General features: G+C 47.0%; 1 protein-coding gene across 1 annotated transcript in view; it reads left to right on the top strand.

Moving 5' to 3' along the window:
- The window catches only part of LOC144000414 (uncharacterized), a 136,709-nt gene that overhangs the window by 86,542 nt on the left and 32,969 nt on the right, over positions 1-17,198 (top strand). The window contains exon 2 of the mRNA XM_077494225.1: positions 8,532-8,658. Within this exon, the coding sequence (XP_077350351.1) occupies positions 8,532-8,658 (127 nt within the window). The remainder of the gene's footprint in view (positions 1-8,531; positions 8,659-17,198) is intronic.

The raw sequence follows: 17,198 nt of genomic DNA, 5'->3' as shown, positions 1-17,198 counted from the left end.
ATTAGGTTTAGGGGGCAATCACTTTTTCACACAGGGCCATGATGGTTTGGAATTTTTTTTCACCTTTAATAATAAACACCTTCATTTACAAATTGCATTTTGTGTTTACTTGTGTTGTCCTTGACTATTGTTTAAATTGGTTTGATGTTCCGAAACACTTAAGTGTGACAAACATGCAAAGGAACAGGAAATGAGGAAGGGGGCAAACACTTTTTCACACCACTGTATAGAGTTCTCTGATAGGAACTAGGGTGGAGCCATGCCAGAGGATGGATTATAAAAGCAGTCAGGTGAGGGTCGGCTGGTCTCTAGAAATGAACACATGGAGACAGGTAAGCAGACGAACTCTATTTCATAACCATAACATTATTAGTGAACAGAAACACTGTCGTATTGTTCCTTTAGGCCGATTTCTCATTCATCCCCCTACTTCACCCCCATACTTCACCTTTTAGTCCCCCCCCACCCTAAAAGTTTTGAAAAATGCTATTTCTTATTCATGATCATACCCGTTAATGATTACAATCTGTGCAAAACTGACAAGACGTTAGCTAGGTCTCAATACATGGTTAATCGGGCCACGCAATAATGCACACTCCAGGAAAAACGCTCCTCTTACCCGCATATGGGAATTGTAAATCCCACTGCTAGTATTGCTTTTACCTCTTGAGGGTGGGAGTAAGGAAAGGTCAAGCAACCGCCATCCGGAAAATAGTCCGATACATCCCGGATCCGGTTTCGAATTTATCACTATGACTGCAGGTAATATTGCAGACCTACATTCCCTAAGAAAAGCATTGCAGTGGTTACTGAGAATAACATTATTGTTAAGATATATATGTTTTCAATTTAATTGTTCCGCATTACTTGCTCTTACAACTGAATGTACTAAGTTACATATAATTATATTGTAGCAGGTGAAGGAACGTACTTTGTAAGAAAGTGAATACTAATAAGGAATTTTGGCATTTCCTTTTGTTTTTTCTTTTGCTTGTAATGCTGTTCTGTACGTACTTTTATATAATAAAAATTTCAGTATAAGAAAAAAAAATGTAAAAAAATAAAAATAAAAAAAGTGCCTCTCTTCCTTAAGATTATTTTGGTGTGGTCTGTCAGGGGTTACTATGTAACTTATCTGGTGGGGGGGCTCAGGAAATGTTTATTCTCACACCAAACGTAAAAAGTAGACAAATTACAATCAGTTACAGATGGACTTCTTTTTCAACCTGACTTTTGACTATGTAACTACGTAAGATGGAGGTGATTTTAATGAATTCTACAGAAAAAAAGTACTTTTTGTATTTAATTATACTTTTTTTTTTTTAAAGTGTTTTTTGTGTGCTGAAAATCCCTGGCAGCTCGAGTCATTTCCTGTAATTGTCTAAATGGAAAGAAAACATCTGAGACCGAGCAACTGCTACGACTGCAACTGACACAGAAAATAGAGCATAAAACTTAGAAAGATAGGGAGAGAAAGCAAAAAAAAAAAAGAAATTATCAGCAATGGACATTAGACAGCTAAGGGACAAAATTCTGAACTTCAGCCTGGAAGATGGAGATCTGGGCAGTCAAGGTTACACAAGAGTCCTACTACAGCTGTTTGGCTATACCGGCCATGGAAAATCTTCCTTCATCAACTCCTGTAAGTACGTCCTGGAAGAGGGTGAGAACTTCACAGAAGGCGCTGAGGCCGGAGAAACCGACCACGGACTGACCATGGTTAGAAATGCCTATCAACTTACCGATGTGATCACCATGGTAGACAACAGGGGATGCAGCAAACTGAACGATTTTGAAAAAGCTGAAGTGTATGCCCAGTTGGGTGAGTAACATTCTGAGAGCCCCAAAGGCTACGGGACTGGCAGGCTAGTCAAAAAAACAAATAATGTAAAATTACTTGTGACCAAAGATAAATCCAGATGCCCCTTAGCTCTGTAACACTTTGTTGGTCACTCCATAGAAGACCCTTATATGACTATTGTAGTCTTGGTTGTAGTAGAGGCAACTCTCCTCACTACAGATATGGCAACCGGAAGGTGGAGCTAAACCCCATCGATTTAATTGTTCCCCAAAAACAGTTACATTCAAGGCATGCAGTGAATGATAACGGTTATATCCGAACTGTCAAGCCATCACATGCCTGGTGTCATCACTGATCACCTGGGCAACTGTGGATCAACCAGAACTCTGTAATGAGCAGGGATGAGCTTTATGTTCGAGTCAAACTCATGTTCAACTCGAACATTGGCTGTTCATGGAATAGCGAACAATTTTGGGTGTTTGCGGCAAATTCGAAAGCTGCGAAACACCCTTTAAAAAGTCTATGGGAGAAATCAAAATTAATAATTTTAAAGGTTAATATGCATGGTATTGTCATAAAAAGTGTTTGGGGACCCGGGTCCTGCCCCAGGGGACATGGATCAATGCAAAAAAAAGTTTTAAAAAAACTGAAATTTTTTTCGGGAGCAGTGATTTTAATAATGCTTAAAGTGAAACAATAAAATTGAAATATTCCTTTAAATTTCGTACCTGAGGGGTGTCTATAGTATGCCTGTAAAGGGGCGCATGTTCCCCGTGCTTAGAACAGTCTGACAGCAAAATTACATTTCTAAAGGAAAAAAAGTAATTTAAAGCTACTCGCGGCTACAATGAATTGTCGGTCCGCAATACACATAAAAGTTAATTGATAAAAATGGCATGGGATTCCCCCACAGAGGAACCCCAAACCAAAATAAAAAAAAAAAAAATGTGTGGGGTCCCCCTAAATTCCATACCAGGCCCTTCAGGTCTGGTATGGATATTAAGGGGAACCCCACGTTAAAAAAATGGCGTGGGGGTCCCCCTCAAAATCCATACCAGACCCTTCAGGTCTGTGATGGATTTTAAGGGGAACCCCGCACCAAATAAAAAAGAAATGGCGTGGGGTCCCCGAAAAATCCATATCAGACCCTTATCCGAGCACACAACCTGGCAGGCCACAGGAAAACAGGGGGGATGAGAGAGCGCCCCCCCCCTCCTAAACTGTACCGGGCCACATGCCCTCAACCCCCAGATCCTGCCCCCCCCCCCACCGTGTGAATTGGTAATGAGATACAAATCTTCCCCTACCATTTCACAAAAAAAAAGTGACAAAAAGGTTAAAAAAAAAACAAGAGACAGTTTTTGACAATTCCTTTATTAAATTCTTCTTCTTTGAGCTTTTTCTTTTATCTCCTTTCTTCTGGTCTTCCCTCCATCTTCTTCTTCTCCTCCATCTTCTTCATCCGCTCTTCTCATCCCGCATCTTGCTCCAGCTTCTTCTCCGCGCCTTCTGCACGATCCGCCTCAGTGGGAGTCTTGAGCAGTGGGACGTTTCTATTCTTCTGACACTTCTTAAATAACGGAGGGTGGGGCCAAAGAGGGGGGCGGAGTGACCTGTTTGCGTAAAATGTGCCAGTTTTATATTATTATTATTTGAATTATTCAGAGCATATACTGTAAGCCTTTAATAATATGATACCAGGTATAATATTCCTGCATAAAGCCAATTAAGTCTGATTCTCTATAAAGAGAAACTCTAATGCCCCGTACACACGAGAGGGATTAAGTCTGACAGACCTCCAAAGGAGTTCCGCCGGAGTTCAGACGGAGTTCCGACGGAGTTCTGGCGGACTTTTCGACCGAACGGACTTGACCACACACCATCACACCAAACTCCGACGGAGTCGAACGTGATGACGTACGACTGGATTCGACGTAGGAAGTTCATAGACAGTAGCCAATAGCTGCCCTAGCGTCGGTTTTAGTCCGTCGGAGTAGCACACACACGAGCGAATTTTTCGAAGGGGACCGGGTCCGGCGGAGTTCCGTCGGGAAAATTTGAAGCATGCTTCATTTCTAAAGTCCGTCAGACTTTAGCGGAGCTAAAGTCCGTTGCAGCCCACACACGATCGGATAGTCTGACGGACTCAGTCCGTCAGAGTTTGGATGTCGAAAAGTCCGCTAGTGTGTACGGGGCTTTAAAGTGACTGTGAGATAAAGCCAAACATTATAAATGAAGAAACGTATAACCACTTGAGCTTCGGAAGTCCCCCCCCCCGCCCACTAATGTTTTGTGATACGGCGCTGCATTACTTTAAGTGACAATTGCGTGGTCCTGCGACACTGTACCCAAATAAAAGTCATTTCCCCCCCCCCCACAAACAGAACTTTCTTTTGGTGGTGTTTGATCACCTCTGCAGTTTATAACGAAAAAAAAAACAATATTTTTTTTATTTTCTGCTACAATTAAAAAAAAAAAAACACAATTTTTTTTATTTTCGGCTATAAAATATATCCAAGTAAAAAATCGAATTTCTTCATAAACTTAGGCCAATATGTATTCTGCTACATATTTTTGGTAAAAATAAAAAATCCCAATAAGCGTATATTCTTTGGTTTGTACAAAAGTTATAGGGGCTGATTTACTAAGATGAATGAGCTGCGCCGGTTCATACCTCCATTTGTGCGCCAGGTAAATTTTCAAGTGAGCGTATGAACCGGCGCACGCATAAGCGCAACACATGATATGCCAGCGCAATTCATAGTAGCGAGCGCCACATCATTAACAGTGCATTTACACAGGGGCAACACGACTTCCAGCGCAACTTTGGGAGACAACTTGGACACGACTTGTGTGTGAATCACAGCGCGACTGGCATGGATATTAAGGGGAACCCAGTGCCAAAAAAAATTAAAAATGGCGTGGGGGTCCCCCTCAACATCCATACCAGACTCTTATCCGAGCACGCAACCTGGCAGGCCGCAGGAAAAGGGGGGGGGCGTGAGAGCGCCCCTCCCTCCTGAACCACACCAGGGCACATGCCCTCAACATTGTTGGGAGGGTGCTTTGGGGTAGCAGCCCCCCCAAAGCACCTTGTCCCCATGTTGATGAGGACAAGGGGCTCATCCCCACAACCCTGGCCGGTGGTTGTGGGGGTCTGCGGGCGGGGGGTTTATCGAAATCTGGAAGCCCTCTTTAACAAGGGGACCCCCAGATCCCGGCCTCCCCCCTGTGTGAAATGGTAAGGGGGTACAAAAGCACCCCTACCATTTCACCAAAACAGTGACAAAAGTGTTAAAAATGACAGGAGACGGTCTTTGACAAGTCCTTTATTAAAGTCTTCTTTCATCTTCTTTCTTCTGGTCTTCTTCCTTCTTCCTTTCTTCATCCTTCGGTTACTTGATCTTCTTCCTCCATCTTCTTCTTCCTCCGATCCGCTTCTTCTTGCTCCTGTGCTCTCGTCCGGCATCTTCCTCCACTGCGTCTCTTCTTCGTTCTCGGGCTGCTTTGCGCAATGGGAGGCTTCCGCTGTGTGACGCTTCTCTTCTTCTGACAGGTCTTATATAATGGGGGGCGGAGTCACCGGGTGGCTGTTCCATGCGTCAGACTGGGGCGGGGTCTTTTCCTGCGGCCTGCCTGGTTGCGTGCTCAAATAAGGGTATGGTATGGATTTTGAGGGGGACCCCCACGCCACTTTTTTTGGCGCGGGTTCCCCTTAATATCCATACCAGACCTGAAGGGCCTGGTATGGAATTTCGCGGGACCCCCACGCATTTTTTTTTCTTAATGCCAACATGACCTGTGTGCAAATAGCCTTAAAAAAACCCATAGAAGTGAACCAGCGCAAAAAATACGTCAAATTGAGAGGTGCGCCTGTTCAACGTATGCAAATGAACCTACGTGACTTGCCATTTACTAAGATTTTGCCGGCACAGTGAACCAGAGCACTTGAACGGGCGCAAATGACGTTTGCGCATGCGCAGTGCATAAAATGATCTCACGCAGTTCCGAGTGTATTTGCAGGCGAAAGTTAATATTCTGTCCTATTTTGGCCATATTTGTTACTTGGACAGTCATATCTATACTTCCTCACATCACCCCACATCACCCCCATAATATTGGCACTTCCAGCTTCTTTTAATTCTGAGTTGAAGATGCTGTGCGCCAGGTCTATAGCGATGCACAGATCGCCAGCAACATGATAGTAAATGGGCTGAAAACAGCCATTGTGTGTCGGTGTGTGCCGCTACTCATGGCGCAAATGCTTTGTAAATCAGCCCCAGAGTGTCTACAAACTATGGGATAAATATATATATTTATATATATATATATATATATATATGTGTGTGTGTGTGTATTTTTTATTTTATTTTTTTACTAGTAATGACGGTGAACAGCGACTTATAGTGGGACTGCAATGTTTCAGTGGATGAATCGGACACCTAACTGACACTTGACACTTTTTGAGGACCAGTGACACTAATACAGCGATCAGTGCTACAAATATGCACTGTCACAGTTCAAATGACACTGGCAGGAAAATGGGTTAATATCAAGGGTGATGAAAGGTTTAACTGTGTGCCTAGCTGGTGTTTTACTGTAGTGGGGGAGGTGCTTGTACTAGGGGAAGGCAAAGATCCCTGTCTCTGCTTTGGAGGAACACAGGATCCATGCCTTTCCTACTGACAGAACGGCGATATGCCTTGTTTACATAGGAAGATCGCCATTCTGCCTGTGTCCTGTGTAATCTGCGGGCGCCAGCGGACATTGAGTTTTTGGTACCTGCCGCTGGGCTCCCACTGTAAGTGATCACAGGGAGAGCGAGTTGCAAACGGCACACGCGCTCGCCCCAGACCCAGAAGTTTTAGCTCACACACTAGGTATGTGATCGGGCACAGAGTGGCCGTTCTGCCACAGTAAATAACAAGTCAGTTATTCACAATCATCACAGAGTAAACTTATGCCTCGTTTCCATGGAGCGGAGCGGTTCGGGTTGGCTCGGTACGGTACGCTATTTTGAGTGTTTCCATTATGAAAGCGGCCCATACAACCGAACCATACCGCACCATACCGCACCATTCATGGTCATGCTTTAGATGTGGGGCCATAGAAAATGGTATAATGTCAATGCTCACTGTTAGGGCAGAGCTACTGGCATCACACAATACATTACACTGATTGGCAGACAGAAAAAAATGTCAATGCTCACGTTAAAGCCATTTTTTCTAAATCCTGTATGGCCCTTGGCAGTCCGACTTGCAGTGGAAACGCTCACCTGAATAGGCTGGACCATTCTAACCCTTCCAAACTGTACCGACCTGAACTGTTCGGCTCAGTGGAAATGAGGCAATAGTCAAACATAGTCAGAATTCTGGAACCGGAACGGATAGTCAGACAAGCCAAAACGTCAGGGAGCCAGAGATGAGCTTAGTAGAACAGTAAGCAAGATCTGGAGCCGGAAGGAATTTCAGCCAACCAAGTTTTTAACATGAACACAGGAGATCGTCTCTAGAGATGTGACCAAGGCAAAGGCAGAGATCGTCGGGGCTGGATGGGTTAAGTACGCGGGACTGATGAGCAGGATCATCAACAGCTGAGTCACTGTGGAGAGAAAGGAGCTGGCAAATAGCCGACAGCTGAGCGGCCAGCTTTGTGAAGGAAGGGCTGAGCCCAGCCCTGAGAGTTCTCTGTCAATTATCAATTCTATATCGGTTGCATTGGGCACTAGTAAGCTTAGCAATTGACGTATGTAGCCTGTCAAAAATCAGCGGCAGAAATGGACTCTGGAATGTTGTGGAATTTAATATTGTTCCTGCGTGAGCGATCTTCTATATCCGCCAGTTTAGCTGCCATCTCTCCGTATGTCATTTTGCTGTTCTTTGTATGAATCCACAAGATGATTGTGAGCAGAGAAGGCATCCTCTATTTTGTGTTCTGTGTGTGACATTCTTTGCTGCAGATCATGCACAGAAGCCTTGATAGGTTTCAGTATATTCACCGTGTCAATGTGCAGGGAGTCTCTCAGGGAAATCAGGGCGTCTTTCATATTAGTCATTGACACAGACTGAGAAGATGAAGGGAAGTGCTCAAGAGTGGTCTGGGTGGAATGCTCTGCAGCATTCTCTTCCATATCAGAATCCTCTGCCTGCTGGTCTCCTTTAGCTTTTTATGAATTTAGATGGGCTGCGGGAAGATGGGCTGTCAGGGCGAGAGATGTCAGTGTCCCCTGTGTTTGCACAGTGTATGGCCGTACATATCGAAGTGGGTGATCTGCTGGGGTCTGAGGAGTGCTCTCCTTCCTCGGCAGGCCACGTATGTGCTCCGGCGCCATCTTGGTACACCCATCCGTTCATAGTGGGGTAATAATCTGTCAGTTTCTGCGGGGCTGGGCGCTGTGAGGCCTGTTTTCAGATAGCACCTAGTGCTGCATCTTCCATAGCAGTCATAGGTAGTCGCTGGGAGTACCTCCGTCGCTGGGTATTGTAGCTTGTCGGTGGCTTGGAGCAGGAGCTCAGCTAGCAGGCAGCCATCTTCCTCACTGGCCAGACGCGCCCCTGACAGATTTTTTTAAAGGGAAGTATCTGCCCTCCTAAATTAGTCCCCTCTTAGCTCCGCCCCTGAAATGCATAACCCGTACATGCAAATTTAGTTTGAACTATTTAAATGAAAAAAATATTGTTTGAATCTAGCTTTCTGGTGTGATGCATTCTCTGTGCCTTGTCAATTCCAGGAAACTTTGTGCCCATTGGAGAGAGAGTTGAATGGAAAGACAATTACAAAGCTATGATGGAGGCCTTAGAAATTTCTGAATTGGAACCAAATTTCTCAGACTTTATTGTCCCCATCTTTGTGTACAGGTAAGTGGTTCTTGTGTTAGATGATGCATCCTTGGAGCAGATTGGTTTCCAGGAATTTGATGAGGGGCTGATCGAATATGTTTACTGGTGATATGTTCAGAACTGAAGGTGAGCATGTTTTTTTGGGGTATTTACGAGAAAAATCTTATGGTTTGGGGGTCAACATTAATTATTATAGAGAGCACTGACACCAGCACTGAGATAGAGAGCACTGATATCAGCACTGACACCAGCATCAAGATAGAGAGCACTGACACCAGCACCGAGATATAGAGAGCACTGACATCAGCACTTTAAAGATCTTAATATATGAAATGTATACAGTTAATTTTTTATCACTTTAATTATTTTCCCATTCTGGGCATGAGTGGGGCTTCCTCTCTAGGTTTTGCCTAAGACCTCACGAAGCCTAGATCCGCCTCTGTCTATGGGAATGTTTGACCATTATTCCATTTATGAGGTCAGGCACTGATGTTGGACAAGAAGTCTCCACTCTAATTCATCCCAAAAGTGTTCTATCAGGTTGAGGTCAGGACTCTGTGCAGGCCAGTCAAGTTCTTCCACCCCAAACTCACTCATCCATGTCTTTATAGACCTTGCTTTGTGCACTGGTGTGCAGTCATGTTGTAACAGGACGGGGCCATCCTCAAACTGTTCCTACAATGTTGATGCTTAAGAGTTCCCTTCACTGAAACTAAGGGGCCACGCCCAACCCCTGAAAACAACCCCACATCATAATCCCCCCTCAAAAAATTATTTGGACCAGTGTACAAAGCAAGTTCCATAAAGACATGGATGAGTGAGTTTGGGGCAGAGTCCTGACCTCAACCCGATAGAACACCTTTGGGATGAATTAAAGCGGAGACTACGAGCCAGGTCTTCTCTTCCAACATCAGTGCCTGACCTCGCAATTGGGCTTCTGGAAGAATGGTCAAACATTCCCATAGACACACTCCTAAACCTTGTGGACGGCCTTCGCAGAAGAGTTGAAGCTGTTATAGCTGCAAAGAGCGGGGCCAACTCAATATTGAACCCTACGGACTAAGACTGGGATGCCATTAAAGTTCATGTGCGTGTAAAGGCAGACGTCCCAATACTTTTGGTAATATAGTGTATCGTCCCAGCAGCCAGCATCAGGTTGAGCCTAATTGACTGACTGCTCAAATGCATATTTGGTAGACTTGTGCACAATGGAAAATTTCATTTAGTTTCGGTTCGTTGTCATTCGTAAAATACATAATTTAGTTCTGTTATATTCGTTATGTTACGTTAATACGTTTTCGGATCATTCGTTATTATTCGTAGAGTGTCGAATTCATTCGTTCATATTCGTTGAAATTCGCTATTTATGTATGTATAGACATTCGTGATAATGATTCGTAGTTTGGAAAGTCGTTTGTTTATTGAATCTTTTAACACACACAATGACAACGTCTCTTCTCCTCGGCTCCAATACAATACAACATCCTTCTAAGCCCTTGTACACACGGTCGGAGAATCCGTCGGAATGTGTCCTATGGGACCGTGTTGTCGGATAATCCGACTGTGTGTGGTCTGCATCTGACTGATTCCGTCGGAATATCCGTCGGACCCAATTTTCCAACATGTTGGAAATATTTTCCGACCAACTGGTTCGATCGGACATACTCCGATCATGTGTAGAGAATTTTGATCGGACCAAGTGCCACGCATGCTCAGATCAAATTCCTACATCAAAGCTATTGGCTACTAGCCTGAATGTAGTCCCATCATAACGAAATAACGTCACCACGTTCTGAATGATCGGATTTTTTGACAACTTAGTCCGACCGTGTGTATGCAACAGTTTCGGACAAGATCCGACGGGCAAAATCCGACGGATTTGGTTGTCGAAATCTCCGACCGTGTGTACGGGAGCTAACTCAGTTCTCAGGAATGCACTTTGCCAGTAATCCATCCTCCAGCACAAAATGAATCAGCTGATTGGACTATAAGATTTACTTTGAGCTGACCTTTTGTTTCATTAGATCTTTAAAGAATTACCGAATCATGTCAAATTAATTTGAATTCATTCGAATTAATTTGTTATATTTCTTTCGTATTCGTTGTAATTCGTTATTTTTTTATGTAAAGATGTAAAATTCGGCCGAATTTCCATTCGTTACGAAACGAATTGCACAAGCCTAATATTTGTTAAATCTGCGTTTGTCACCACTGTTTCAACTCCATCTGTAGCCATGCTCACACTATTTCTATGTTTGTTTAGCTATTAAGTCTTACCTAAATTATGGGTTCCCTTATCTTTACAATTTTGGCCTTTTGGTCCTGTTGCAGTTTGATTGTGGTGTAGAAGGTCTTGCTCTGTTAGCTGTGTGCCCAATATTACCTTCATGATTGATTCATTGCCAGATTCAACCCACACCCAACACAGTGTAAAAACAAGGCCTTCTTTACGGGGGAACACATACAGGAGGTTCTTCCAAAGAAGTGGGGTTCTTTAAATAAGTGGCACTTCCGCTCTTGCACTTCAATGATTTGCACAAAGCAAACCACTGCAGGTGACCTCATTTCCAACTTATCTCACCTCTCTCCTCTCTGAAACATGCACTCTTTACCTCTCCTCCTTTTCACAATTACAGCCTCTCTCCTCAAACTCACTTTTCTTCACCCTTTTCTCCACCCCACAATCTGTACATATCACCCTCACTTCTCCCCTCCCCCTATTACTGCACTCATCACCTCTTTCTAACTCTAAGCCCACTTGCTAACAAACCCCCCCAGGTTACTAAAGCATGTCCCCCCATATAAGTCGTATTCTCATATTACATCTGCTTCTCCTAACCGCTGGAGATATTTCCCCAAACCCTGGGCCTCCCTTATTTAACTGTACCCAGCACACCCATCACCCTACACCCTCTGGCAGTAGTCGCAATCTACGCAATTTAGTTTCCATTCCTCTTCTTTCCAACGCCCAGCCTCCCCCTCTCCTGTGCTCTCTTGAATGCCAGCTCTGTCTGCAACAAACTCACCGCTGTTCATGATCTCTTTCTCACTAATTCCTTAAATCTACTTGCTGTCACCTAAACCTGGCTCCACGAATCTGACACCCCTTCTCCTGCTTCCCTCTCCCAAGGTGGCCTTCTCTGGACTCACTCCCCTAGGCCTAATGGATGCAATGGAGGTGGAGTGGGATTCCTCCTATCCCCCCAAAGCACCTTCCAGGTTATTCACTCTCCTCCCTCTCATCATTTGAAGCTCACTGTATACGTCTATTCTCTCCAACTTCCCTAATGCCGCGTGCACACGGGCGGACTGTATGGCGTACTTAGTTCGTCATACAATCCGACGGACAGTCCGTCATACTTTCGACTGAACGGACTTGACCACACACGGATACCCAAACAGTCCGTCGAAAGCTTGCACGATGACGTGTACAGCACGTACGACGGGACTAGAAATAGGAAGTCCAATACACAGCAAAGCACCCTTCCGCCGTGTAAATCCTTTCTGGGCATGCACCATTCTTAGTCCGTCGAACTAGCCTACTGACGAGCGGATTGTCCGCTGAAACCAAAGTACGACAGACAGAATTTAGAAAAATCCGAAATACTTGGTACGCCAGACTGCACGCTGAAAAAGTCCGCTGAAGCCCACACACGAGCGGACTGTCCGCTGAAATGTGTTTCGACGGACTAAGTACGCCATACAGTCCGCCCGTGTGTACGCGGCATTAGAATTGCTGTGATCTACCGGCCCTCTGGACCAGTATCTACTTTCCTTGATGAGTTTTCTGCCTGGCTACCCTACCTTATGTCTTCAGAAATTCCCACAATCCTTCTCGGTGATTTCAACATCCCTGCTAATACAAACACTCCTGATACTTCTAAACTTCTTATGCTGCGTACACACGATCGAATTGTCTGGCATACTTAGTCCGGCAAACAATCCGGCGGATAGTCCGGCGGACTTTCTACCGAACGGACTTGGCCACACACGGACACACAGAAAGTCCGGCGTTTGCTAGCGCGATGACGTACAGCACGTACGACGGGACTAGAAAAAGGAAGTTCAATAGCCAGTAGCCAATAGCTTCCTTTTTCGTACTTGCTTTTGAGCATGCGTCATTCTTAGTCCGCCGGACTAGCATACTGACGACGTATTGTCCGCTAAAACCCAAGTCCGGCAGAAAGATTGGACTGCAAAAATACTTTCTAAGTCCGCCGGACTTATGCTGGAAAAGTCAGCTGAAGCCCACACACGACCGAATTGTCCGGTGAAATGCGTTTTGGCGGACTAAGTACGCCGGACAATTCGCTCGTGTGTACGCGGCATTAGTCTAACCTGAAGCAATGGGTACAGGCTTCTACTCATTCTGATGGCAACACCCTTGACCTGGTATTCTCCTAAATTTGCACTCCATGCAACTTCTCCAACAATCCTTTTCCTCTCTCCGACCACCACCTTATTAGTTTCTCTCTCTCCCTGTCTTCCACCACCTCTCCCTCCAATCGCCTAACCGTCACCCGTAGAAACTTTCGCAACTTCAACTCTTCTCTCCTCTATTCTGCTACTGATCACCTCTTTGACAAAATCTCTCCTCTGTCCTGCCCCAACCAAGCCACTTCCATCTACAATAAATACCTGTCCTCCACCCTGAACAAGCTCGTTCCCCTCACTACACGCATAATCAGGCCTCGACCCCTACAACCCTGATGACACTAGAATCCTCAAAAAACTTAGTCGCGCTCTTGAGCTTCTGTGGCACAAGACAGTCTCTCAAAGACTTCAACCAATACAAATCTGCCCTCCGAAAATACTACTATTTCCTCCACACTGCAAAGCAGACCTACTTTACAACTCTTATTAACACCTTCTCATCCAGTCCCGGTAAACCCTTCTCTACCTTCAACTCTCTACTCCGTCCTCCGCCGCCTCCACCCACTGACTCACTCACTGCCCAGGAGATTGCTAATCACTTAAAAAACAAGATTGATACAATCTGTGATGAAATCTCCACTCTACAGGTATCTCCCCCAATTTAGACCCCATTACAACAGGTACAATTGACACTCCCCTTATTCAAAACTGCTACTTCAGACAAAGTTGCTAAACTCCTTTCTAACGCCCACCTAACCACCTGTCCCCTGGACCATATTCCCTCTCAAATACTACGATCACCCTCTGACTCTATCCTACACTCTCTAACCCACATCTTCCCCATTGCTCTAAAACATGCACTGGTCACCCCCCATACGTAAAAAGCCATCCTTGTACCCTACAAATCTTAACAACCTACGCTCTCCTTGCTCCCCTTTTCCTCTAAACTCCTTGAATGCCTGGTTTACAACCTACTGAGTAACCACCTCATTAAGAATAACCTCCTCGATCCCCTTCAATCTGGATTTTGCCCTCAACATTCCACAGAAACTGCTCTTTTAAAACTCACAAATGACCTACTAACTGCAAAAACCAACGCATACTATTCTGTACTCCTACTTCTGGACCTTTCAGCTGCCTTTGACATGGTTGACCACCCTCTCCTCCTCAAAAAATGTCACTCCCTCGGTCTCCGTGACTGTGCTCTTCAGTGGCTCTCATCCTACCTATCCCAACGCACCTTCAGTGTCACTTACAATTCTACTTCCTCCACTCCTCTTCCCTTCTCGGTTGGAGTCCCCCAAGGTTTTGTTCTTGGACCTCTTTTATTTTCAATCTACACCTCCTCCCTGGGTCAGCTGATAGCCTCTCACGGCTTCCAATATCATTTCTATGCTGATGACACACAAATCTATCTATCCACCTCTCAACTCACTCCATCGGTCTCCTCACACATCACTAACTTACTAACAGACATATCTGTATGGATGTCACAACACTTCCTCAAACTCAACTTGTCCAAAACCGAACTTATAACCCTTTCATGACTTAGGCCGCGTACACACGGGCGGACTGTTCGCCCAACCTTGTCCGCTGAACAGTGTTTGGGCGGACAGTCCGCTCGTGTGTGGGCTTTCAGCGGACAGTTTCAGCGGACAGTTGGACGGACAAAGTCTTTCGGAAATTCCGAAAAACTGTCCGCTGAAACTGTGTTTGAGCGAACAGTCCGCCCGTGTGTGGGCCTGTCCGCTGTACTTTCGAAATGAGCGGACTGTTCCCGCTCGGAAAGTCCGCCCATTTCGAGCGCGTGTACAGGTAGGCGGGGCCCGCGAAGGAGACATCGCGGGCTCCGCCGCCTGGAATGGGCTTAAAGGGGAACCCCAACGCCGAAAAAAATCGGCGTGGGGGTTCCCCCAAAGTCCACACCAGACCCTTGTCCGAGCACGCTACCCGGCCGGCCAGGGAAGGGGGGCGAGCGAGCGCGCCCCCCCTCCTGAGCCGTACCAGGCCGCGTGCCCTCAACATGGGGGGTGCCTTGGGGAAGGGGGGGCCGCGCGGCCCCCCCACCCCAAAGCACCTTGTCCCCATGTTGATGAGGACAAGGGCCTCTTCCCGACAACCCTGGCCGTTGGTTGTCGGGGTCTGCGGGCGGGGGGCTTATCGGAATCCGGGAGCCCCCTTTAAGAAGGGGGCCCCCGGATACCGGCCCCCCACCCTATGTGAATGAGTATGGGGTACAATGTACCCCTACCCATTCACCTGTGAAATAAAGTACAAAAAAAAACACAACACAGGGAAAAAATATTTTATTGCACAGCTCCGGGGGTCTTCCGTCTTCGGGGGTCTTCTCGCCGGACTCCTCCGCTATCTGTGTGTAGCTCTTTTACTAGCGGAGGAGTCCGGCTTTCTTCCTCCCCGCTGCCGGCCTCTTCTCCCGACTTCGGGGGTCTTGTCCCCCTCTTCGGTTCTTCTGCCGGGCCACCGCGCCTTCTTGTAGCTCTTTTACAGGCGGTGGCCCGGTCTTCTGTCGCCGCTGCCTTCCGTTCTTCTGTCGCCGCCTTCGGTTCTTCTGCCGGGCCACCGCGCCTTCTTGTAGCTCTTTTACAGGCGGTGGCCCGGTCTTCTGTCGCCGCTGTCGTCGCCGCCGCCGCCGCCTTCCGTTCTTGTTCTTCTTCTTGTTCTTCTTCTTCTTCTCCTGGAGATGTTGACTCGACGAGCTCTCCGGCCGGAATGCCAGAGCCGCGCTGTGCGGTCACTTATATAGTGACAATGGGGCGGTGTCACATGGTATATGTCACATGGGTTGGTCACATGGTGACCCCGCCCCCTTACGATGTCATAGTCCCCATGTGACATCAACCCATGTGACCAACCCATGTGACATATACCATGTGACACCGCCCCATTGTCACTATATAAGTGACCGCACAGCGCGGCTCTGGCATTCCGGCCGGAGAGCTCGTCGAGTCAACATCTCCAGGAGAAGAAGAAGAAGAACAAGAAGAAGAACAAGAACGGAAGGCGGCGGCGGCGGCGACGACAGCGGCGACAGAAGACCGGGCCACCGCCTGTAAAAGAGCTACAAGAAGGCGCGGTGGCCCGGCAGAAGAACCTAAGGCGGCGACAGAAGAACGGAAGGCAGCGGTGACAGAAGACCGGGCCACCGCCTGTAAAAGAGCTACAAGAAGGCGCGGTGGCCCGGCAGAAGAACCGAAGAGGGGGACAAGACCCCCGAAGTCGGGAGAAGAGGCCGGCGGCGGGGAGGAAGAAAGCCGGACTCCTCCGCTAGTAAAAGAGCTACACACAGATAGCGGAGGAGTCCGGCGAGAAGACCCCCGAAGACGGAAGACCCCCGGAGCTGTGCAATAAAATATTTTTTCCCTGTGTTGTGTTTTTTTTTGTACTTTATTTCACAGGTGAATGGGTAGGGGTACATTGTACCCCATACTCATTCACATAGGGTGGGGGGCCGGTATCCGGGGGCCCCCTTCTTAAAGGGGGCTCCCGGATTCCGATAAGCCCCCCGCCCGCACACCCCGACAACCAACGGCCAGGGTTGTCGGGAAGAGGCCCTTGTCCTCATCAACATGGGGACAAGGTGCTTTGGGGTGGGGGGGCCGCGCGGCCCCCCCTTCCCCAAGGCACCCCCCATGTTGAGGGCACGCGGCCTGGTACGGCTCAGGAGGGGGGGCGCGCTCGCTCGCCCCCCTTTCCTGGCCGGCCGGGTAGCGTGCTCGGACAAGGGTCTGGTGTGGACTTTGGGGGAACCCCCACGCCGATTTTTTTCGGCGTTGGGGTTCCCCTTTAAGCCCATTCCAGGCGGCGGAGCCCGCGACGTCTCCTTCGCGGGCCCCGCCTACCTGTACACGCGCTCGAAATGGGCGGATTTGCCTCCTCCTTACGTGGGCGAGTCCGTTCATTTCAAAAGTTGAGCGAACTGTTTGGCAAACAGTTTGCTGAAACAGTCCGCTCGTGTGTGGGCAAGTCCGCTCATGCAAATTTTGAGCGGACTGTTTGCCGAAACTGTTTGACGAACAAGGTTGGGCAAACAGTCCGCGCGTGTGTACGTGTCCTTAGCCTATTTTTGGAATTTGGTGTTTACAAGTTAAAATCCATATTTTCTACTAGAAAATTACTTGGAACCCCCAAACATTATATATATTTTTTTTAACAGAGACTCTAGA

Source organism: Lithobates pipiens, unplaced genomic scaffold, assembly GCF_037356315.1.
Source record: "Lithobates pipiens isolate NorthernLeopardFrog02 unplaced genomic scaffold, aLitPip1_a1.2 Scaffold_22, whole genome shotgun sequence".
NCBI classification, from domain to species: Eukaryota; Metazoa; Chordata; class Amphibia; order Anura; family Ranidae; genus Lithobates; species Lithobates pipiens.
This window is presented reverse-complemented; position numbering and strand designations above follow the sequence as displayed.